General features: G+C 40.3%; 2 protein-coding genes across 2 annotated transcripts; both read right to left on the reverse strand.

Annotated features, from left to right (window-relative positions):
- Nucleotides 1–254: 254 nt before the first annotated feature.
- On the reverse strand, nt 255–13,017 carry LOC115983452 (vacuolar fusion protein MON1 homolog). Its single transcript, XM_031106132.1, has 14 exons — nt 12,267–13,017; nt 7,750–7,829; nt 7,561–7,632; nt 7,386–7,425; nt 6,804–6,905; nt 6,449–6,570; nt 4,710–4,842; nt 4,462–4,553; nt 2,945–3,026; nt 2,527–2,591; nt 1,814–2,107; nt 1,605–1,696; nt 1,242–1,306; nt 255–648 (listed from the first exon to the last, which is right to left on the reverse strand). Exons 1-14 carry the CDS (start codon nt 12,753–12,755, stop codon nt 553–555), a joined length of 1,824 nt encoding a protein of 607 aa, XP_030961992.1. The 5' UTR covers nt 12,756–13,017; the 3' UTR covers nt 255–552.
- A 9,815-nt stretch (nt 13,018–22,832) lies between these two features.
- LOC115950874 lies at nt 22,833–24,194 on the reverse strand. The gene is made up of 2 exons (XM_031068152.1): nt 23,296–24,194; nt 22,833–23,238 (listed from the first exon to the last, which is right to left on the reverse strand). The coding sequence occupies exons 1-2, from the start codon at nt 24,192–24,194 to the stop codon at nt 22,833–22,835; spliced, it is 1,305 nt and encodes a 434-aa protein (XP_030924012.1).
- Nucleotide 24,195: the final 1 nt, after the last annotated feature.

Below are 24,195 nucleotides of genomic sequence, written 5' to 3' on the forward strand. Positions count from 1 at the left end.
AACACCAAACCAGTTTTATGCATCCTCTTCCAAAATACACACACTCAAATCTATTATCTACTTGCCCCGTAAGTCTCCCACTCAGAACAAAATTAAAAAATGTAAGCTCAGTCAAACACAAACACAAGATGAAGAAAAATATTTTGTAATAACGCATGGTGAATGCCTTTGATACTCTCACCTTGTTGTGAGCACCATTGAGGACTTCATTTCTGAGAGCAGCATTGCATATTTGCATGTATAACATAAACAGATGTTAATAACCTAACCCAACTTTCATATCAAGTACTCGGAAGTCCAACCTGACATTGTCTATCGCACCAAGTATTATAAATATTGACGTGTATATTTCCTTTTATTAGTAGATGACACAGGACTGCTCTTACAAATTGATGATGAGGTGACTCAAGAAATTGGTAGATTATGATCAACATGTCAGCACCATGGTAATGAAAGAGTGATGGAAAAAATTATGGTGGGATTTCATTTAAAAATAAATTAAAAAAAAAAAAAAAAACTATAGTACATGCTGATTACAGAATAATTGGTGTATCACCACGAAAAGGGGCTTGCTCCCAGCAAAAATATTTCATTTTCCACGTCTTTCACCCATTGGCAAACTCGGTTGCAAGTCTTTATCGCCACTGCCTACAAATTTCAAAGAAATTAAGGCTCAGGATGCATCCAACAATAAATTGGAACTATAAATGTAAATAATCAATAATAGGTTGCTTGACTATATTTTCAACAGCAGGCAGATGTCACCCGCTCAGTGTACATATCTTGGATGATGACACTAAACACAAGGTTATTGCATTGGGCAACATAGATTCATATGAAACTAGTTGAAGGCATGATAAAAATCAACAGTTGATCTACACTGATATCTATCTGACCAGAAGAAAAAAAAAAAGGTAAATATTTCAAAATCCTTTTGCACAGGTAAACAATACGTTATCCAGAGCATTGAAGGTTACAACATTAAATTCATAAGGTGAAGGACACTTAGTAAGGGCAAGAGCAAAGCAAGTTATGTGTGGTAAAATTTGTCTGACACATTACTTCATCCTGATTTCTCTTCTCTACCTTGACAGTTAACCAACCACAGAGAGTCATATATTTAAGCTCTTCATAGAGAAGAACAGTATTTGTATGACAAACAAAGGGTCAACAAGTATTCGCATTATTTGCTCTAAGAAAACAGACAAAAATAATCTTGGAGGCATGAGCATAAATAATACCTTGTCTGCAAGTGGATCAAATGCTGCATATAGTTCAAAATCCTGGGTGACCCAACAGAGTAGAACTGCCACAATAGAATGATCATGTAATTTCATCAGGAAAGCCTTTAAATGGAGCAAGTAAACATGATAATGAATATCTAAATTTATGCTACAGAAAAATAAACATGTCAAGATAACACTTTATAATTGTGAGAAAGAGGTTCAAACAACAAGAAGGCACATTGCAGTTATGAAATGAAATTGGATGGAACAAAGGACAGGCACCAAAACAGAAAAGAGGTGTTAACCATATTTCTTCATGCAAATCTATTAAAATATGTTACATCTTTTGGCTATAGTATGAACTGAAAGATTAAATACCATAATTTTCATCTCTTCTAAACTGAGTTTTGTGAGGCCCAATTCCTTTATCATGCATGGAAGCATAAAGGTTCTGGTAAGCCCTATATAATCTGCAAAACAAGAACCGAGTTTTCTTATGCAACAATAAATTTTAAAATAGCTGTGCCCCATAGAAGAGCGCATTAAAGGCTTGTCTAGCATAGTTGCTGCAAAATTGCGAGTTTTACCTTTTCTGTTTACGTGGGCTATTAATTGGTGGTGAGAACTCAGAAGATACATATTGATCCAGAAATATACTACGGTACATGAAATGCCAAAGTCCAGCAGGACCACCAATGCCAACAAATGGTTCTCTTAAACTCTCATGAGAATCTCTGGGTTGGCCCAGATGTGGAGATAAAGTTCCAGAACGAGGTAATGGATCGGTAGGCAAATCCTCAACATGCATCCCTCCATCTAGCATGGATCTCTGAACTTCGCTAAGAACATTTGACCTCAAAAGGACCATTTCAATACGAATCCTATGAAATTGCAGCCAAATTTCTCAAAATAAAGTGGAGGGGAAAATAGTATATCATACACTACACAGTATGCTCAAATTTATTTCTGTGGAGCATAAAGACAGCAATATTAAGTTACATTCATCTAATTAAATAATAATAATAATATAATTGGTCACATCAGTCATATTAAGAAAAAAAATGGTATTTAGTATTTTTCCCTAAATGTGACTAAAACAAAGTACATTGTGCGTAAGTTTAGCAGTTTAGTAAAAGTAGAAACAAAGGGAAGTGGTCATAAAACATAGTGGTCAAGACATACCTAAGAGAGTGCTATTGATATCTTAGATCAACATTTCATAAAGATGGAGAGATCAAAGAGGATGCAACATGATGCACCCCTACTAATATTATCAATCAAATTTAAAACCATAGTTTACCTGCAATCCTTAAGATGATAAAAGGCATCTGAACTAGTAGTAAGCAACATCAAGTATGTGTCAACCTGCCATGAGTAAAAACTGTTCAAGTCATTTCTTGTGTCATTGATCTAGGTATACCAGGAGAATGTCCACAGTGCCTAGTGATTGCACAATTTGCAGAAAATAAATTAAGGCTGGCCTCTTTGCCTACAACCACTAGCCAGAATCTGCTATATACCATGCATTTGAATTCTTTTTTATTGGTAAGTAACACAAGCACATAGTGGGCCTTGAACCCACGACCTCATCCTTCATCCCATTTTTATAAGAAAGGAAGTGCCAGTTTAGCTATAACTCATTGGTGTTAAAATTGCACATGAATCATGAATCTAAGTCTCACTCACATGCCAAGCAAGAAAAAAAAAGTCACACTCACATCAAGATAATGGACATAAGCATACAAAAATGCCATGGGATTATATCTTGGCAGGCAGATCGGTGAAAATGATTCAGAAGTCCTGCATAGAGCCAAAAAGGACAAATAAGATTACAGTCTTGCAAAACAAAACAAAAAAAGTTCACATATAAAAGCACCCACTAAGATTTAAGTCCACTCAAACATAATAAAGAAATAAATATAGCTTTCACCTTGTGTATATACTATGTTTTATTAATTTTTTAACCTATATTAAGAATTAAGCATTAGGCTCAAGTATCAACAGAATTTTGTTGAAGATGATGTCTCATAGAAAGTTAGAGAAATATGATGTAGTTATTCTTCATTGTATGCTATTGGGATGTACCTATCAAGAAGAAGAAAATGTTGATAACTAAGTAAAACAAAACTATGCATGTTTCATTAGACAAAAATTTGGAAGAATAGAGGTTGGGACAAACAAGAAATGCGAATTTAGAGAGAGAAAACAATCCTGAAATGTTTTTGAAAACATTCCTGAAATGTTAACTGCTGGTAATACAAAGAGTTCTATTGAATTTAATTATCTTTTTCATATAGCTATTTTGGCGAAAAGCATAAAAAAAGACAAGACAGGAATGCTAACTTAATTTACCGAAACATTAATTAGTAAAAAGGCCACTGAGTGGATTCTAGTTGAGCAATCTTAAAAGGCCACTGAGTGGATTCAACTTTCTATGGCAAAATGTCCTAAAATGAGACCAATTTGATCAACAGTACCTCAACTCTCAAGATCTAAGATGCACGGATATGGGTATGGGTACGAGGATACAGCATTTCTTGAAAAACCTAGGGTATGATACATTGGGGATACATGTATTAATTACTTATTAAATTTTTTTTTTTTAATATATATATTGTTAAGCATCTATCGGTTTAGGAGCAATAATGGATAATAAAGTGAATCCATGGCCATTAAATGATATTTAGAATACAAACCAAGATCCAAAAAGAGTAAATAGAAGATAACTAAATAATTTTTTAACATTGAAACCAATATATAAAAATTATAAATAAAAATTCTTACAAGTTTAGGCTATCTCTCACTATCGGGGGTTGGGTTACAATGGTATCCAAGCTGTATCATAGGCATATCCAGGACGTATTGGCACTTGGAAAAAGAAAAAAAAGAAAAAACTAGCCGGGTACGTATCTTAGAGGTATCTGGTGTGATAACAGTATGATACGTATTGGATACGGGGATATGGGTACATGAGCAAAAATGGAGTATCCGTGCATCCTAGCTCAAGATATAATAGAAAGAGGAAAAGCTTAATTTGAACACTCATGCTAACTCATTTAAACTGACTTCTGCTTTTAAATTCCTTCTCAAAGATCTCAACCCCAAGCATGGTGACCCAAAGGAAAGCACAAATATAAGAGGCAGTAAAATGTAATTCCTAGTACACAGTCAAATTTTCCATGCCAGGGTGATCTCAAAAGATGATGTAAGAATTATAAAAGTCAAAATAACTTGCCTAAATGATTCTGATGACATGACAAAGTTGGCAAGTAATAACATATCATCAGGATGAAGAGAAGCTTTTTGAGCACCAACAAGACTGATAACCTGGAATCAAGCTTCAAGGCTTTAAAATGCCCAGTAAAATATTTATAAACTGAACAGAAAAACGCAGCCCCCCGAAGGAGGACGACTCGAGATTGTGCCCCTATGGATGAAAAGATTCAGACAGAAGAAAAGGGAGAGGTTGTGTTAAGTGTTAACCTTGTGTTTGCACATTAATATTGCAAATAGAACACCAGAATCGGCAACATCTTGCAATATAGCACCTGCAGCTTGCCTCGTTGCATAAGCCAGGGGAAGACAAGTGTATGCATGAAGAAATGTAGCCGGATTCCTGAAATCAAAGAAATGAATAGCAAAACTAATAAGCACCACCAAACTAGGGTGATATTTTGATAATAAAAGAGCAAAGGAAACCTCAGGAAAAAATAACCAAAATAAGAAAAATGGAATTTCAATTGCACTTCAGTGACTACAAAACAGATCAAGAAACATCAGAAGTAGAAACATGTTTCCACAAAGAACATAAAAGTAACATGCAGTTTAAGGTGTGTATTATAATTTAAACTAAAGAGCACCGTGGAATGACTGTGATTACTAGCTTTGTATCCAAGGCAGAAAAAGAATAAAAATTTGTATGTCACTACAGTAGGTATAAATATTTTTGGTTGTACAACTTTTACTAATGTTTCTCTTTCGTCCTTAGTGATGCAGACCAAACTGATGACATGGCAGCTATCTCACATGCCATATCACTAATTTTTTGTTTTAAATTAAAAATACATTCCAATTAACAAAAAAGGGTTTTGTTTTTGTTTTTGTTTTGAGCTATCACCACCCAATGCTGGCCACATTCATTCTCTATTGGCCACCAAAACTTGAAAATTCCTCAGCCTTAAATGTGGTGGAGCAACCTAACCTATCCTCTCTCTACAAATCTGACTTGTCCACCTCAAAAACCAAGATTCATGACCCCACCAAACCCGCAAAACCCGGATCAGGACTCATCCAGCAAAGCTCAAGCCCATCCAGCTGTTTGAAGACTGTTGGCGGCAAACTGTTACTGTGCTCAAACAATAATTGGGAGAGAGCGAGGGGGGGCTCAGGTGGGAGAAGAGGATAGAGGGAACAATAAGTAATTCTTAATTAAAATTTTATTTGGTTTAAAAATGAACAATTGAAACTATTATTTTTATTCATTTGGTGTTGATGTGGAAAGTTTAGTGCCAGCCAGCCTAACATATTGCCATTTTAATTGACAGGGCATGTGATATAGAAGATATGTCATCAATTTAGGTCAAGTCACTAACGTTGCTAGCTTTAATTTGGACTTAAGGGCAAAATAAAAACAAGCGTGATAGTTTGACGATTAGATTGGTGAAATTTAGAAAATAGGGACAAAATAGAAACATTGATAAAAATTGGAAGACCAAAAATGTACCTTGCCCAAAAATTAATTATATAAATGATTCGAATCTTTATTATTGTGTGTTTGTGTGTGTGTGCATGTGTGTATAGATGTTGTGGATCCATCCAATCAGCCTGATGCTCAAACCTTCAACCTGAGATCCAGTCCATTCAGAGTTTTTTAAATGGATTGATTAGAAAAAATGGAGCCCTATATATATTTACTAACAATACTAGAGCATCTACAAATGTGAACCTTAAGATTGTTTATCTCAATAACTTCTAGCAGTAAGATCCTGTGCATTCTACAGAATATTATGTTGCTTTAACTTCACCAGAGAAAGGAGCTCATGAATCCATCTCCCTTTCCCTCTGGTGTGGGTGCACCAAAAGAAAGATTTGCAAAAGAAAATTTCACTTCCAGAAATGAGGATTTATAAATATATAAGTTCTTATACATGCAAACATGTCTAAAATATACATGTTTTACAACACAGGCAAACCGCATTACAAAAGGGAATAGAGAAACAAACCAACTGAAAGAGTGGATTAAAGACGAGAAGACAACATCTGTCCCTCCAAGCAAAGGTGTCATATCAAACTTTGGGTTCTTCTCGAAACACCTATTTACTGACTTCGTTAGAATAAGAAGCATCTGCATTCATATCATAATCAATCATTTGAGGAAGTCCAGCGACTATAATAAGAAAATTTTATCTTATAATGCAAGTAAATGAAAAATAGAACAATATATTTAGTGGAAAAGGAAAAAGAACAAAGGAAGTAGCCAAAATATTCATAAGGGAACAACATGTCAAACAGTCAAGCACATTAATCCTGAAAACATTTTTTAAGGGCAAGCAGGAAAGGGGAAGAATCAAATCCTACCTGACCATATATTAGCTCCAGTTGCCCCCTCAATGACTCATAGGGTTCTTCTGTGCAGCTAATGCAAACTAAGTAAATGGGTCCTTTCACAAGAAAAACCACCTGAACATCCAAAAAATTTACAACAATGTATTTAACTGATTGCCCAAAATGAGCAGGAGAGAGAGAGGGGGGGGGGGGGGGAGGTGTTGACTTGAAAACCCCCTAAAATGAAAAGCAAACATTTTTACACTTTCAAATCTGGACATTCTATTCCTCAAGCACAAGTGACAGACATGGTCCTCTTTTTTCGGACAAGGAATTTGCATAACATGCTCCAGTTAAAGAACCAAGAAAAGAGACAAAACACTTGTATTCATTTATGAATATATACATACATATACATCTGACAATGTTTCCATGTGAGTAAATGTCTTAAAAATTGCATATATCAATTTGCTCTTACAAAAACAACAACCAAGCCTACATTATAGAATTATCACAGAAAGTTAAATTTTCAGGAGAAGAAGAAAACAATTCAATTATATGTCTCCCAAAACGAGAATTGATTAGCAATTGAAAAATTGAAGAATATAAAAAGACCTGGTGATTTCCTGCCCTGACCAATTTGACACGATCCCCCCTGAAAGCGATTAACGTGAAGAACTAATTAGAGCCCCTGTAGATTTTGGCTTCAAAGAAATTATTATGCTAAGACTAGGAGTATAATCAAAGACGAAAATCATAAAATAAAACCAAGGTAGAAAGAGCCATGTACCCGTTCTCCACGAAGGAAATTATAGCCTGTAATGTTGCTGAAAATCCTGCTAGCTTGTGTTCATCCCCATATCTGGTAGTTAATAAGATATTCAAAGAAGGCCATAAAACAACAGAGGGTCCAGAAAAGAATTTATAAAGTAAACTGTACAGTTCCTAATGCTGAAATATGCAGAAGCTGGAGACAAACCTGGAATATATTGGTTTGCCTGAGTTACTTAAAATAAAGAAGTGCTTCTTCCTTTTTCTCCACGATAGGGAAGCATCATCCTGCACTTCAGTTATTAATCAATCAGTACATAATACTGCAGGTATCCTAGAGAAATAAAATTTTGTCAGCCACATCGGTACAAGTAAAACATACAAATATGCTCTAAGTTTTTAAAACAATATATTTGATTATAGTGCTAATATCATGTTCAGATGAGGAATTTTGAGTTGGCATTTTACTCAAAAGTTGTAATTCGGAAATTCCAGTGTTAATTTATTTGGGTTTTAACATGAACATTAATTATAAAATTCCACCAGAATTTGAATTTTGGGTTTTCAAGCATTCAAAATCCAGGGGGCAAGGTGTAATTCACAAATTCTACCAACATTACTACTCTCATACCATTATCATTAGTACTCTTCAGACTTTACCACCACTATTACCACCAGCTCTGTCACCATTGTCACCGCCACCACCAATGCTACTAACACTACAACCACCATCACCGGATCTGAAATTGTAGTGCTGCACTGGAATCCTTCCCCATCCCTATTCCCTACCCCTACCTCTATCATTACAATATTCCCATAGTAAATACCCCTTTGACCTCGTTCTTTTGCCTGTGAAGCAGAGAATAGATATTATTGGAACACATTCAACTTCTCTTTTTCTTTCGTGTGTTGTTGGGTTTGAAAACTAAGCAAAGGAAAAGACTTTTATGACTTTATAAACTGACCCAGAGAGAGAGAGACTCAAAGTGTTAGTTTGGATACAGCGTTTTTTCCTCAACGTTTGCGTTTGTGCTGTCCCGTGCATTTTTTAGTGGGTCCTGTGCGTTGTTCATGGGACCCGCAAGTACTTTTTTCAATAAAAACAACTTTAAAACTGAGTCTCACGGCATTATTCACACATTTAAAAATTATTTTACTACAGTGTTTTCAGTTTTCAGTTTTCAACAATAAACAGTATCCAGACAGACCCAAAGTGTGTGCGTGTGTTTTGCTTTTTTACTAACTGCACTTTCAAAGACCAGATTTGGTGGACATTGCATACAAATGAGTTTAGCAAAGAGCTAAAGAGAAAACAAATGTTCTGTTAAGCCATCTTTCAGTGCTCATGTTTGATTCAACAGAGAATTAGATAAATCCCATACCCAAATCTGATTTTAGTTAGTTGAATGTTTAAAAAAAAAAAATTAACACACGTGGCAGTCCAAGTAGAAGCCAGGCAGCATAAAAATAATATTTTAAAACTTCTGTCAGTCAATTCAACGTTTTCCCTCCACATAATAGCAAGGACTATTTTGACATAATACCAAAAAGTTAAGGACTAAACTGACACATTTGAAACATAGGAGTGTTCGCGGTGCGGTGTGGTGCGGTTTTGGGCCATTTTTAGCACCACACTTTGCAGTGCGGTTTAGTTAAAACTATAATTGCACCGCACCTTGTTTTTGCGGTCACATTTGCGGTGCGGTGCAGTGTGGTGCGGTTTAGAGTTTAGCCAAAACCATAACCGTACCGCACCACACCTCATTTTTGTGGTCACATGTGTGATACTATGTATAAGATGCGGTTTTAAGTTGGTATATTTTTCAAATTTTGAGCTTTTCCTACTCAGCCCAAAACTAATTTTTCTCATTTTTTGGGTCAAGTTTTAAATTATTGAGTTAGTTTTTCTTTATTTTGGGTTGGCTTTTCTAGTCAAACACTTGCTAAGGTTATTAAACTTTTTTTTTTTTTTTTGAAAACTAGGGTTATTAAACTATTAATAATATATTTAATATTAAAAATAAATAAATATATTAATATATAGAGAGGGTGTAGTTTGTGCAGTGTGGTGCACTATTACTTGCGGTGAGGTGTGGTTAGGTTATGCCATTTTGCAGGCGGTTTTGGTGCTTTTTTTGCAGTTTGTGCGGTTTATGCAATTTGGTGAACACCCCTATTAAGGACCACTTTGACGCATAAGACGTGGCAGCCCATGTAGAAGCCAGGCAGCATAAAAATAATATTTTAAAAGTTTTGTTAGTTACGTCAGTGTTTTCCATCCTCCACTTAATGGCAGACTATTTTGACACAATATTTAAAAATTAGGGACTAAATTGACATATTTGAAATAGTAGGGACCATTTTGACTAACCCAAAAAAAATAAAAATTTCCATTCTTCAATTGCATTTGTTTTCATTTTGTCCTACATTTGCTGTGGGTTATGTGTCACAATCATAACCACCCCCTCCCCCCTAAAAAAAGGAAAACAAAAACAAAAATCACCAAACCACACCAAGCCAAGTTCGTCGAAGTCTCAAACAATCCACACCACCAATAGCATAGCCCATCCACCCTACAAAGTCCCATTACCACCATCTCAAGTGCCCAACCCCAAAACGTCAAAATCAACAACCCAAGGCTAGCACAATCACAATCACAATCATAATTGCAACCCAAGTACCCAACCCATCAACCCACAACCTGATCCACCAAATCACAAAAATCATTGACTTTCAGAGACTCCATTTGACTATCTCAACCCTACTCACACAAGCGAACTTGCTTGCCTAGTCCCCATACGTCACCAATAGCTATGTGACTACAATCACCATTCGCAAGCTTTCAAGGACCCTTCTGCCATCGCCCTTGAATACTATCCTCATTGATTCCCTTTAGCCACCTCACACACCACAGTTGGCACTATACATGTTGATCCATGTTTTGGCTAAGAAGCACCATAAAGGATCAATTGACTCCACACCGTCCTCTTTCTAATTTCTTTAAGGATGTGCATGTTGTTAAGGCAAATAAAGCCTATTACTTTCAAGTTTCAAGGCACCCCAAGACAAACTTATCCCTAAAGAAACGTGAGTCCATGCCCAGGCTGACCCATATGTATGATCCAAATTTCTTTATAGGTATTTATGAGTGGGCTTTGGTTCAATTCAATTAGGGTTTGGTTTACTAGTCAAAGTAGAAGCCGTAGTTATACTAGGAGAAGTTAAAGTCTATATAAGTGTCTTATTGTACTCAAACAAGTTAGAGTTGTTTTCAGTACTGAGGCATGTTGGCCATACTGGCCAATTGTTCTTTTTTCTCTCTCTTTCTCTTCTTTATTTTCTTTCTCACAGTACTATTCACGGACACTGTTCACTGGTCTTGTTGCATATTTATAAATAAAAAAAAGAAGAAGCCTATTTCTGTTTTTCCCCCTTTCTATTTTCAATCATAAATAAAATCTTCTCTCTCTTGAATTACCCCTTCTAAAAATGTTCTCAACCCAAAATCCACAAATCCTCTTAAAACTAATAACCACACTTAGATGAATTCCCCTGATTTGTCCTATACCAAGCCTTCTTTCTACCTTCCCAATAATAGTATTTCAAACCACTCTGGCCTTAAAGAACCCAAAGACAATCCCAGGTTAGTCATAAGAAGGCAGCCAACCTTAGAACCCAACAGTGAGGCCAGTCTCAAGACATTAGTTACATTGTCAACCAGAGCCAATCTAGTTTTGCTTAAATCGACTCTTAGGCTTGAAACTGTTTCAAAACAATGAACTCATTGCATCTATTCAAGTAAAAGGGGATTTGGCCCGCAAAATATAATTGGGTCATTGCCAAAAAGAAGATAAATTTCTAAAACTCCTTTATTTTCTCCATCAATCTTAAAACCTACTAACGGGGGTAAGGCTGCCTACCATGACCTCTCTCAGGCCCCGCAAAAGGTGGGAGCTTTGTGCACTGGGTTTCGACCTTTTTTTTTAGCATAGACAAAATATGAGACAAATGTTATCCTTGCCTTAAACCATTTGAGCTACCAAGTGGATGCCTGCAAGAGGCATGGCTGTTTCACCTAGGAAAACTGACCACTACAATCAGTCTGCTCTGATTTCTATCACGAAGGGTACAAGGAAGTTCATATGCATAGCAACCTTCAGTAAATGCATATCTGAAAACCTTGTTCCTATCCCAAAAACACTCAACTCTTGTTTAATTATGCCTCTGAATACTCATTCTTTCACTGTATGTATCCTAGAATTTTATCTTAGATTGAAGATAATTAAATAAAGTTTTAATAAAGTCTATCATGTGACGCATTTGGTTTAGATAATTCAAATTCAAATTTGATACCAATGTACTAATCAAAGGCTTACTAAAATGTCATGTGGAAATTATACTTGTCTAAAATCCAAAGTCATCTCCCCAATCTTGAAGTCCAAACACCAGAAATGAAGTATTTATCTACAAATAGTCCTTAAGCAAAACTAACTAATGTATAAACATTATATATAATGCACTCCCATGAATCTAAAATCACGAAAATCTACCGATAAAACAGACAACTTTGTAACTCCATTTGTTTCTAACCCCCTCTCCTATTGTAACTATCGAAATTATCGAAACATGTCCAGCAACAATGTTTGCAAATGTTTGTGATATTAATCCAATGCATGCCATGGAATTCTCAATTGAAGAAGTAAAGAATCGAATCGAATCGAGTACCTCGTCGACGTGACGCTTTCCAGGCATCCACGAGGCCTGAGAATCCTGAATGGAATCGACATTGCTGACTTCCTGTATCTCCTCATCGTCGCCGCCGCCAATCCCACCGCCAATCATGTCGAACCCGCCACTACTCCCACTGCCACTACTGCTGCCCCTTTCACCGGCGTACCCACTGCTACTCGGGCTCGACGGCGCCTCCACTTCCACCTCCGAATTCGTCCTCCTCCACCTCACACTCTGCCTCGCCTCCAAATTGCTCCCAACCGCTCCTTCTCGTTCATTGCTTTCGATCTCCCCGTGACTGTTCTCGCCAACGGAACCATTCGCGACACCGTTTGGGGATTCTTGAATCTCCGGCGGTTCGTTGTCGGGCTCGGTCAATGCGGCCGATGCGAATTGATCTTCGAGTGGTTTGGAGGTGGAATTAGGGCTAGGGTTAGGGTTGGTGAATTCGCCGCCGGAGGTTGAGCTGGAATCGGAGGACATTTGAGAATTTTGAGGGTTTTTGAAAAATTTAGGGAATCAGAAATTGTAGCGTAGAATGGGGTTTGGTCTGTGTGCACTTCGTAGGGAACCACGTATCACCTACCAGTCGTTGGAGCCTAGTTGCTCCGGTGCAATTGGTCCAGCGTGAAACGCACCGTTTAGCCTCTTCGAGAGTCGTCACACTCTGACCAGTAGGTGGAGAGAGAGGAGTGGATCCGAATGGCCGTTTCGACTCGCGCGAACTGTTTCGTTACGGGCCGGGTTTGAGGATTTTACGTTCGTTTTTTAAATCTAGGTCAAATGGGCCTCACTTGGCCCTATAATAATAAATATATAATGTACTTGTTTGTTTGTTTTCCTTTGTTTTTTATAATTATTTTCCGTGGATTTTAGGGAACTTTACAGGTAAAGTTTTGTATCCTTAAATAAGATATATGAGATTTGATCCTAATTACATCAAAAACTAATTAATATTATGGTCTGATAATAAAAAGTAATTATTAGGAACTAGTGCCATAAATTAAAAATTATTTCTAAAAAAAATTGCTTTCATATGAAATTTTTTTGATTGATATGATAAAATTTAACTTATGACATTTGTTTTATGATAATTGTTCTTTATCAGACCAAGAAATCAATTGATATTTAATATAAACAATATCAAAATTGAAATTTTTTATTTGAGTTATCAATTGAGTTAATTAGAATCCATTGTATTTAGGACAATTTTGTACTAGGAAATGGGATGGGACGGAGTGGTCTAAATGGCTTTGTATTATCGGGTGAATTACATTTACATCGTGGGTAGACGCAAACTCAACTAATCAAGGATTGGCAGTGGGCACTGCCATTTTTCTTGTTTTTCTTGATCAGGACAACTAGACAAGAGCAAGCAGACAGTTCAAAAATAGTTCGAATTTGATAAGCATTGCATTGTCATAGTGGTGTGCGCCATGCCAACCAAGGAAAAGTTTAGAATACCAATTGGGTAAGGGATAGGGCCCATGATGTTTTTTTGTTCTTTTTGAGAATTAGGGCCCATTATGGTTTTTGGGCTCTGATGACCTATAATGTTTTTCTGCTTCGGTAGGTACTTGGAAGAAGGAACAACCTTTTGTCGCGGGACCATAAGGTTCAGAGAGGGCAATATTAAATTGTCTTTGTATCCAATTGTGATTAATTTATACAATGGGTGACCTCGTCGGATTTAAAGTCCATTAATATCAGATCCTCTTATTTGTATTTGATTGACATTTAATTCAATACTAGCCGTTGTCCAACTAATTAGGGCCTAGTTCTTTAACCCATTCTCTACAAATTTATTGTACTGGGTTCATTGGACCAAGATCCCATACATCTTAAGCTTGGGCCGTAAATCGTGTCCTTACAAGAGGTGTTTTGAACGAGGAAACTAATATGGGTCATGTTAAGTGTTAACGATGCCCTTAGGGCAGTTGTTTGTTTTATTTATTTATTATAAAACCTAGAGTAATTGTTAATAAACCATATTCGGAAAGTTTTGACACTATTCTTATGGTGTCAAAACACTCTAAATTTTGCATGGGCACGAGAGTAGAGAACTGAACTCCTAAATCCTCTAACCCTCTATTCAAGTCCACATTGTTCACAACAATATCATTGGTATAAGCATTAAGTGTACTAGAATTACTAAAGTAGACCACACCTATTGGTTCGGCATCCATGGTAGTAACATTAGTTGTGGAATTGTCCATTGCAGCCACCTTACCAAAATTGAGCACACTACTTCCTTGGTTAGATAATTCCCTAGTGATAAGCTGTTTTTTCTCCATTTTAGGTCCCTTTTTCTAGAGCGGTGCACCACGAGAACTACCAGACACCACCACAATTGTTTTTTGAGTGTGTCTCACGGGGTTAGCACGAAGCCATTCTCCATACTGTTGGTCTTCTTTTTTCAATCTCCCCTTCCACTGAATCCACACTTCACAATCTCTCTCACTATGAGTTACCCTACCGCACCAATAGCAAAAATTAGGAAGCTGCTCGAACTTAAGCAAGGCCCAACCAACATGCTCATTATCAAACCACAACTTACAGCACTGTGGGAGAGCCTTGGTGATATCAATCGTAACTTGGATTCGCAGGAACTCACCCCCCCTCCCCATCATCTTCCAAGCTAGCCACTTGAACTATGGACCCAATAGTGTTACCCACTGCTTCACCAGTCGCCTGAGTTAGACATTGGTCTGGAACGTTATGGAGTTGCACCCAAAATGTATTAGAGTCAAAGGCTAGCAATGGGGCAGACTCCACATCCACGGCACGTCAAAAAACAACCATACTTTTATTGTAAGACCACGGTTCAAACTCCAGCACTCTTTCTAACTCCATCGCATCGTCAAACTCAAATAGCAGAATATGGCCACCGATATCTCTGATCTTCAATTCACCAATCAATTTCCACAGAGGTTTGAAAGTCCGACTCATTGCTTCTGCATTAACTACTCATTTTGTAAAAAACTTTGCTGCTAAACGGACAATATTAGCCTCTTTTTTGCGGGTACATTAGCCCCGTGCTCCTCTTCTTTTGTTAGCGAAAACTGAGACCAAAGATCCTCAATGTTAGCCATGACGCCGAGACGGATAGCACTAACAAACCGTGATAGGATACAGGGAACTAGATACCATCCTACTAGATGCAAGGGTTGAAGGAGACAAAGAAACCTCCACAGAGGGAAGGACAAAATTCTACACACAAAGCTGGGAGACCTAGCTAGAGAAACCCTAGACGGCATGAGAGAAACCCAAAATTTCAAAACTTCGATTAGGAACATTATTGAATTGAGTATAAATAATTAGTAAACAATTTAACTTAATTGCAACCGTACCAAAAGTTGATATAACCTATAAAGCCAACATCTATTTTCTTTTTCCCAATAAAATATGATGAAACACAAACTCGTCAGTAAGAGTGGGAAGATGGAATCCCTTATGGTGTGCGAGGGTATGCTCGATGAGGGTCACCGGTGTAGTGCCTGCCACAACGTCTCCGATGCCAAAGTTAGAATAATGACCAAACAGAATAAAGAATCAGAATGGGCTCTCAAAGTGTCAATGTATGTATGTACCTTCTATTGACTATATGAGGGCTTTATACCTGCGGCCTTAGGGGCTAGCCGTTGTGGTTGTTAGTGCTTTCTCAAGTAACGCCTCTGGTCCAATAATGGGACTTTTAAGAGGTTCCCAACGGTCTGCCTGGTTGATTTCGTAACTGCTCAGGTCATTGATTGATTGCATTGAATGACTCCCTGCCTTCATCAGTGATGATTGCTTTCTTCGTTGTTCCTGATGACTTCGTCAAGGATGCTTCCTTCGTCATTAATGTTATCTTCGTCGGTGGGATGTAGTATCGTCATTCCCATCAGTTGCCCCCCAGGTTCTGGGGTCGTCGGTGACGTGTCATGACGATCACAGAAGATGAAAAGTTTTCTTGTGACTCTTGGGGTTTTGTTCCGCATTTAATGCCTAGTGGCGGCGCTTCACGCAACGTGGCCACGTGGCGCATGATGATCAGTGGAATTAATGGTTATGACCCTTGGGTTTCCCGCTGGTTTTTCAATCGTTTTTTGGCCTAAGTTTAAAACTTCTCCTCTTTTAATTTTTCTTTTACTTTTTGGAGAGCAAAACAGAAAAAATACCAGTGATACTCTGAGCGTTTCTTTTTCTTGAGACTCCCTTTTCTTCAAATCATCTGCACTGCGCTTTTGGTGTTCCGCCATTGGAGGTACGTTTTTCCTTACTGGTTTTTCCTTTATTTTTCCTTTTTTCTTTACTGCAGTGTAGTTTCTGATTCTTTGTTTCCTTTTCTTTTTCTTCTTTTGTTGGTCTTTGATTCTCTGGGGATTTAGCTTGTATCGTTTTTCTTTGCCCTCCAATTTCCATGGTTGATAGTTTGGAGGTTAGGATAGCTTGCCCATCGATCTCATTTCTTTTTGCGCGTCTAGGGGGTCCTTGGGTACTTACCCATTTTTAGAAAATTTTGTGTTTGAGGGCAATTGTCTGAGCGTGGTTTTGGGTGACTTGTTGCCTTTGCTCCGTCAATCGCTTAACTGGTTCAAGGGTCTAGCAAGGAGAGAATTGATGTCTGAGGTTAGGTCTAGTGATCTCGAGACTGGGTTGTCGTCTAGTGGCGACCCAGCGGAAGGGGATACAGCCATCTCTAGTCCTCGGGAGGTTAGGGCTTTTTACTCCCTCAGGGAGGTCTGTGGTTTAGACGCCGAAACCGTGAATAGGTTCAAGGATAGGTTCCAGTTTCCGGCTAGGGTTCGTGTCCGTCTACCTAGGGACGAAGATAGGGCCTGTCACTTTTTTCCAGGTGAAGTATGCTTTTACGAGTCAACTTTCTCCTGCGGGCTTAGATTCCCCGTCCACTCGTTCCTGATGGAACTTTTGGCTCACTTTGGTATTGCTCCCGGGCAGCTCATGCCTAACTCGTGGAGGATTGTGATCAACTGTATGCAAATATGGTTGGCCTCCAACGGGGATATGATCAGGATGGGTGAGCTCACCTATCTATATCGTTTGAAAGAGTCCAAGGAGTGGGGGTATTATGAGTTAGTCCCTTGGGAGAGAAAGACAAGGATTGTCAAGGGCTTACCCTCGTCCTTCAGGTATTGGAAGTTGCGCTTTTTCTTTGTATCTGGGGACGACTTCGAGACTCAATCTAGCAGTGATTGGGGTGATATCCCGAGGTTGCTCCGTCGGTGGGGGACCCCGACCTTAGGTGCGTCAGTATTTCTCCCCGTCGTTTAATTTTACCACCTTTGAGGCTCTAGTCTTGCTAACTCCTTTGTTTCTTTGTTTGGTATAGTTAAGAGACGACCTGGGCTTAAGAGCTGATATAAGGAACGCATCGAGACTGTGATCGGGTACGCTGAGACGATTGAGAGCTGGGACGAATTGGTTGACCCCCGGTCCCTTGCATTTTACAACCTCGGTTCTGACCCGTCTCCTTACGTTCTTCGTCAAATCGGTATTGAAGGCAAAAAAAGTAAGTATTATCCTCGTCAGTGCTGATTTTTCTTATGTGCACTTAGGCCTTCTTGATAAGCGTTTTCTTCTTGCAGAGATGACGAAAAAATTTAACAAGGACATGTACGCAAAAATGAGATCCAAAAAGGATGAATCGTTGTCCAATCTGGGGAAGAAGACTGTGCGTGTGAACGGGAAGGGTCCTGCTCCCACTCCCCTTAATACCATTCCTCCCATAGCTTCTGAGACGACGAGGACTGCCTCTCCAACCACGTCAATAGAGGAGATCATTACTCCCGGCTCCAAAAGGCCGCGCGTGGCTGGCAAAGGGAAGGAGAAGGAGAAGGCCGATACTCGTTCGTCCACAATATGGGATGACGAAAGGTTGGCCGTGGACAGGGCTCACGAGGTTGTCACTCCAGCGGACTTGAGGGCTCTTTCCGACATGTCTTTGAACGATGTCGCCTCTCGTCATGTTCACAAGCTCGTCCAGGTACGGAGTTCTCCTTCCACATTTTTTTTTTTTTTTTTTTACTGACGACTCTATAATTTCTTCCAGGTGTTGGGAGAGAGCCTCCATATTACCACCGAATATCTCACTCAAGAGGCCAAGGTGGCATCTCTGACAACCCGGATGGAGGCCTTGGAGAAAGAGAACTCTGACCTGAAGAAGAACCTGATTGCCTCCATGGACGAGGCAACTTCATTGAAGGAGAAGGTCAAAGTGCTGGATGACGACCTCAGGGTTGAACGCAAGTTGACTCAAGAGAAGGATGAGCAGCTTCTTTCAGCCAAAGAGAAACTTGTCACCATTGCTGCCAGATCTGTGGAGGCTTTCCAGACCACTGACGAGTACAATACTGTACTCTTCAATTGGTATTTTAAAGGTTTCGAGATTCTCAAGAGGTATCTTGTCAAGCATCCTTCTGGGGTCAACATGGAGAGCTTGGATCTGGAGGAGGTGGACAAGGAGATGGCTCTGGACGAAGCTGCTCAGTCTTCTGCCCCGGATGGTGATGCTCCAGAGCCTGCCACCAACGCACCTGTCGGTGAAGACGCTGCTGCTGATGCTTGACCTTGACACTTAGGAAAATTTTTCCTTTTGTTTTATTTTCAGTGGATGCCCGTCTTGTTTTGGGCCTTTTTCTCTCTTTTTTTTTTTTTTTTTTTTTTTTTTTTTAAATCTAATTCCAGAACAATCACTTATTTTGAAAACAATGTTAATTGCCCAGTGGTTATGGGTTTAAATGAAGCATACTTACTTTTTTCAGCAGCTGTTTTGGTTGATTTACACTCGTCCATATTTTTGTACCTTGCGCTATGTTTATTTGTCAACAATCTATTAACTGATTGTTTTGATGATCTTGAACGCATTTTGAGTGTTGTTTTGATTTGATGGATGGTTCTTCCCTTTTCCCCTTTCTCTTTGTGTGAATTCGTCAAGCGGGCTCTTGCACTTGCTAGGGGTTGTACCTGTAGTAACTTATGTCCGTCCAAGCGGAACCTTGTCACTTAGTCGTTTTATCACCTTTCTAGCTTTTGTGTCCGCTACAAGAGTCGTCAGTAACTTACATCCGTCAAGGCAGAATCTTGTCACTTTAACTTTTTATACCCATGGGGTTATCGTCATCCGTCAAGGCGGAATCTTGTCATTTTAACTTTGTATACCCATGGGGTTATCGTCAGTAACTTACATCCGTCAAGGCGGAATCTTGTCACTTTAACTTTTTATACCCATGGGGTTATCGTCAGTAACTTACATCCGTCAAGGCGGAATCTTGTCACTTTAACTTTTTATACCCATGGGATTATCGTCAGTAACTTATATCCGTCAAGGCGGAATCTTGTCAGTTTAACTTTTTATACCCATGGGGTTATTGTCAGTAACTTATATCCGTCAAGGCGGAATCTTGTTACTTAGTTTTTTATACCCATTAAGGTGGTCGTCAGTAACTTACATCCGTCAGGGCGGAATCTTGTTACTTAGTTATTCATGGGCCTTATGATTAACTAGAACTGCCTACACAAAGACATCAGAGGAATAATTCTTTCATTAATTTCAAGGACAAATGCATTCGTCTATTACATTTACTCGTGGTACTTCTTCAAATGCTCAATGTTCCATGGTCGAGGGAGCCTTTGTACGTCCATGGTTTCCAGGTGGTAACTCCCTTGTCTTGAGTAGTGAATGACGCGGTAAGGCCCTTCCCATGTAGGACCCAATTTTCCTTGAGTAGGGTCTTTAGTTGCTGTAGTGGTCTTGCGTAGAACGAGGTCTCCTATGTCCAGTCGTCTGAGTTTAACCCTCTTGTTGTAGTACTTGGCCATCTTTTTCTGATACTTTGTCATCTTCCTGGATGCGTTATCTTTTACTTCGTCCAGACAGTTCAGGTTGAGTCGTAGTTCCTTGTCATTGAGTCCTTCATTGAAAATTCCTCGCCTGATGCTTGTTACCCCAACTTCTACTGGGATTACCGCTTCTATGCCATAGGTGAGCCTGAAGGGTGTCTCTCCTGTCGGGGTTCTGGCTGTTGTTCTGTAAGCCCACAAGACACTAGGTAGTTCTTCTGGCCAAGCACCTTTCGCCTCGTCCAGCCTGGTTTTGATAATCTTTAGCAGCGTCCTGTTCGTCACTTCCGTCTGTCCGTTTTCCTGAGGATGCCCCGGGGATGAGAACTGATTCTTGATTCCAAGGTTTGAACAGAATTCTCTGAAGCCTTGGCTGTCAAACTGCCTCCCATTATCAGATATGATCGTCAAGGGAATCCTGAACCTGCAGATTATGTTCTTCCACACAAAACTCCGAATTCGAGCCTCAGTAATCGTTGCAAGAGCTTCTGCTTCAACCCACTTAGTGAAATAATCAATAGCAACAAGCAGGAACTTTACTTGGCCTTTACCTTGGGGTAACGGGCTGACGATGTCCATTCCCCATTGTGCGAACGGCCATGGAGAAGCTATAGTTGTCAATCTCTCTACTGGAAGCCATTGCACATTCCCATATCGCTGGCACTTGTCGCATCTCTTGACGATCTCAGTTGCGTCTGCCTGCATGGTTGGCCAAAAATATCCTGTTCGAATTACCTTGTTTACCAGGGATCTGGGGCCAGCGTGGTCGCCGCAAATTCCTCCATGGATTTCTTCTAGGATGTATCTGGCTTCTTCTTCGTCGACACACTTCAAGTAAGGCATAAAGAACCCTCTCTTGTATAAGGCACCATTAAGGATCGTGAACCTGGCTGCCCTCTTCTTGATCTTTTTAGCTTCCTCCTTGCTAAGAGGGAGGTGCCCGTCCTGGAGGTAGGATATTATGGGCGTCATCTAGCTGTCTGTGCCCTGGATGGTGAATGTTGCAATTTCTTCAATGCTGGGGTGTTTTTGGACCTCTATTGCCAGATCTGTGCCAATTTTCCCTTCTTCTGATGAAACTAGTTTTGAGACTTTGTCAGCCCCCATGTTCTGACTCCTTGGGATCTGCATGAATTCCACTACATCAAACTCCTGAGTCAGATGTTTCGTCAGCTTGAGATATTTCTGCATCCTTTCTTCCTTTGCTTTATATTCTCCCATAATCTGTCCAATCACTAGCTTTGAGTCATTTTGAATCAACAAGTTTTTAGCACCAAGTGCCCTTCCAAGCCTCAGTCCTGTCAATATCCCCTCGTATTCAGCTTCGTTGTTGGTGGCCGGGAATCTTAATTGGACCCCGTATTTCAGCACTTCTCCGTCGGGGGTGGTTATGACGACCCCTACTCCCCCCCTTCCTCTGAGCTGACGAACCATCGGTTTGTATTGTCCATCTGTCCACCTCATTGGTAATCCTGTCTTCGTCTGGAAGAGTGAACTCTGCGATGAAGTCCGCCAGTGCTTGCGCCTTGATCGCCGTTCTGGGATGGTATTCAATATCAAATGACTAAGTTTAATCGCCCACTGGACCATTCTTCCTGCAGCTTTGGGCTTGTTCATTGATTTCTTGATTCGTTGGTCCATCATTACGAGAATGGGATTGGCCTGGAAGTATTGCCTTAATTTGCGCGAAGCCACTATCAACGCAAACGTGATCTTCTCGATCTTTGGGTACCTGGACTCAGCTCCTTGGAAGGCTTGGCTGACATAGTAAACCGGTAGCTGTTTCTTGCTCTCTTCTCTGATCAGGGCTGCACTTATTGCCGAGGCTGACACTGCCAGGTATAAGTATAGATTTTCCCCTTCCTTGGACGGGCTTAGAAGTGGTGGGCTGCTCAGATAACGCTTTAGTTCTTGAAACGCAGTTTCGCATTCGTCGGTCCAGGCAAAGGCCTGCTTCAGAGTCTTGAAAAAGGGGAGGCATTTGTCTGTAGCCCTAGAAACAAACCTGTTCAAAGCTGCAATTCTCCCTGTGAGTTTTTGAACTTCCTTGACGGTACTGGGGGACGCCATGTCAATGATGGCTTGCACTTTTTCTGGGTTTGCTTCTATTCCTCTTTGGGACACCATGAATCCCAGGAATTTTTCCGAAGCAACCCCCAAGACACACTTACTTGGATTCAATCTCATCTGGTGCGCTTTGAGGGTTGTAAATGTCTCCTTCAGGTCGTCCAGGTGTGCGAGCTCTTCTTTACTCTTGACAAGCATATCGTCCACGTACACTTCCATGTTCCTGCCAATTTGTTGGCTGAACATTTTGTTCACCAACCTCTGGTACGTAGCCCCAGCATTCTTCAGCCCAAATGGCATCACCCTGTAACAGTAGAGTCCTTGACTTGTGATGAAGGCGGTCTTCTCCTGGTCTTCTTCAGTCATCCTTATCTGGTTGTATCCTGAGAAGGTGTCCATGAATGTCAGTAATTTGTGTCCGACTGTGGAGTCCACGAGCTAGTCTATCCTGGGTAGGGGGAAGCTGTCCTTTGGGCATGCCTTGTTCAGGTCGGTGAAGTCTACACACATCCTCCATTTCCCGTTTGCTTTCTTCACCAGGACTACATTTGCCAGCCATTCAGGATAATACACCTCCCGGATGAACCCTGCCGTCTGGAGTTTGGTAACTTCCTCTGCAACTGCCTGGTCTCGTTCTTGAGCGAAGGTTCTTCATCGTTGCTGGACGGGTTTCCGTTCTGGGTCCACATTCAACTTATGCTGGATGACTTCTGGGGATATGCCCAGCATGTCCTCGTGACTCCATGTGAAGACGTCTAGATTCTCTTTGAGGAACTTTATGAGTTTTGTTCTCATCTCGGGGCTCAACGTCGTTCCTATCTTGGTCGTCTTGTTCGCCTCTCTTTCTACCAACTCCACCGTCTCCAGGGCCTCTATCTTGTCTTCTTCCTTCTCCTCAATCATCCACGTGTGGTTCTCCTTCCCAGCCAGGACGGCTTGGTAGCATTCTCTTGCCAGGACTTGATCTCCTTTCACTTCACCGACACCATTATCTGTTGGGAATTTTACCTTCAAACAGTAAGTTGACGTTGCCGCTTTCCACTTGTTGAGCGTGGGTCTTCCAACGATGACATTGTAGGATGAGGAACAATCCACCACCAGGAAATCTACTTACCGAGTCAACTGCACTGGGTAGGTCCCCGCCGTCACCGTCAATGTCACCATACTCCGGGGGTAGACCCTGTCTCCGCTGAAGCTGACGAGTGGAGAGTCAAAAGGGCGCAGTCTTTTTGGATCTAGTCTCAGCTGCTGGAAGGCTGGGAGGTAGATGATGTCCGCAGAGATGCCATTATCGACAAGGATCCTTTTGGTATTGAACCTTTCTATATTTAACATTATGACCAAGGGATCGTTGTGGGGTTGCTTCACTCCTATGGCGTCTCCCTCATTGAAGGACATGTCTTCGTATGTTCGTCGGTGCTTGGACGGGGGTACAGTGTGGACGCTGTTAACTTGTCTCTGGTATGCCTTTTTGAGTGATTTAAACAACCTTCCTGAGAACGGCCCTCCTGTGATCGTGTTGATCTCCCCGATCACCTTGTTTGGAGGATAGGACGGACAATCGTCATCCCGGGAGAATGATTCGTGCTGGGTTTTATTGTCGTCTCTGGACTTGCTATATTCTCCTTTCTTCACATATTTCTGTAACTTTCCTTTCCGTATTAACTCCTCTATCTGCTCCTTCAGGTCCCTGCAATCTTCCGTGTTGTGGCCATGATCCTTGTGGAACCGGCAGTACTTGTTCTTGTCGCGGACATTAGGGGATGAGTGCAATGGTCTGGGCCATTTAAGATAATGCTCGTCCTTGATCTGTGTGAAAATCTTGTCAACAGGCATGACCAGAGGAGTAAATCTTACCGTTCGAGGGTTTTTATCATCTTTCCTCCTATTCCCATCGTTGTTCCGACGATCTGGTCGATCTCTCTTCTGCCCCCTGCGATCGTCTTCCTTCTTGGCCTTGTCGCCTGGCTTTTCGGTATCCTTTATGGCAGCTAAAGCGTCTTCAGCATTCATG

Source organism: Quercus lobata, chromosome 1, assembly GCF_001633185.2.
Source record: "Quercus lobata isolate SW786 chromosome 1, ValleyOak3.0 Primary Assembly, whole genome shotgun sequence".
NCBI classification, from domain to species: Eukaryota; Viridiplantae; Streptophyta; class Magnoliopsida; order Fagales; family Fagaceae; genus Quercus; species Quercus lobata.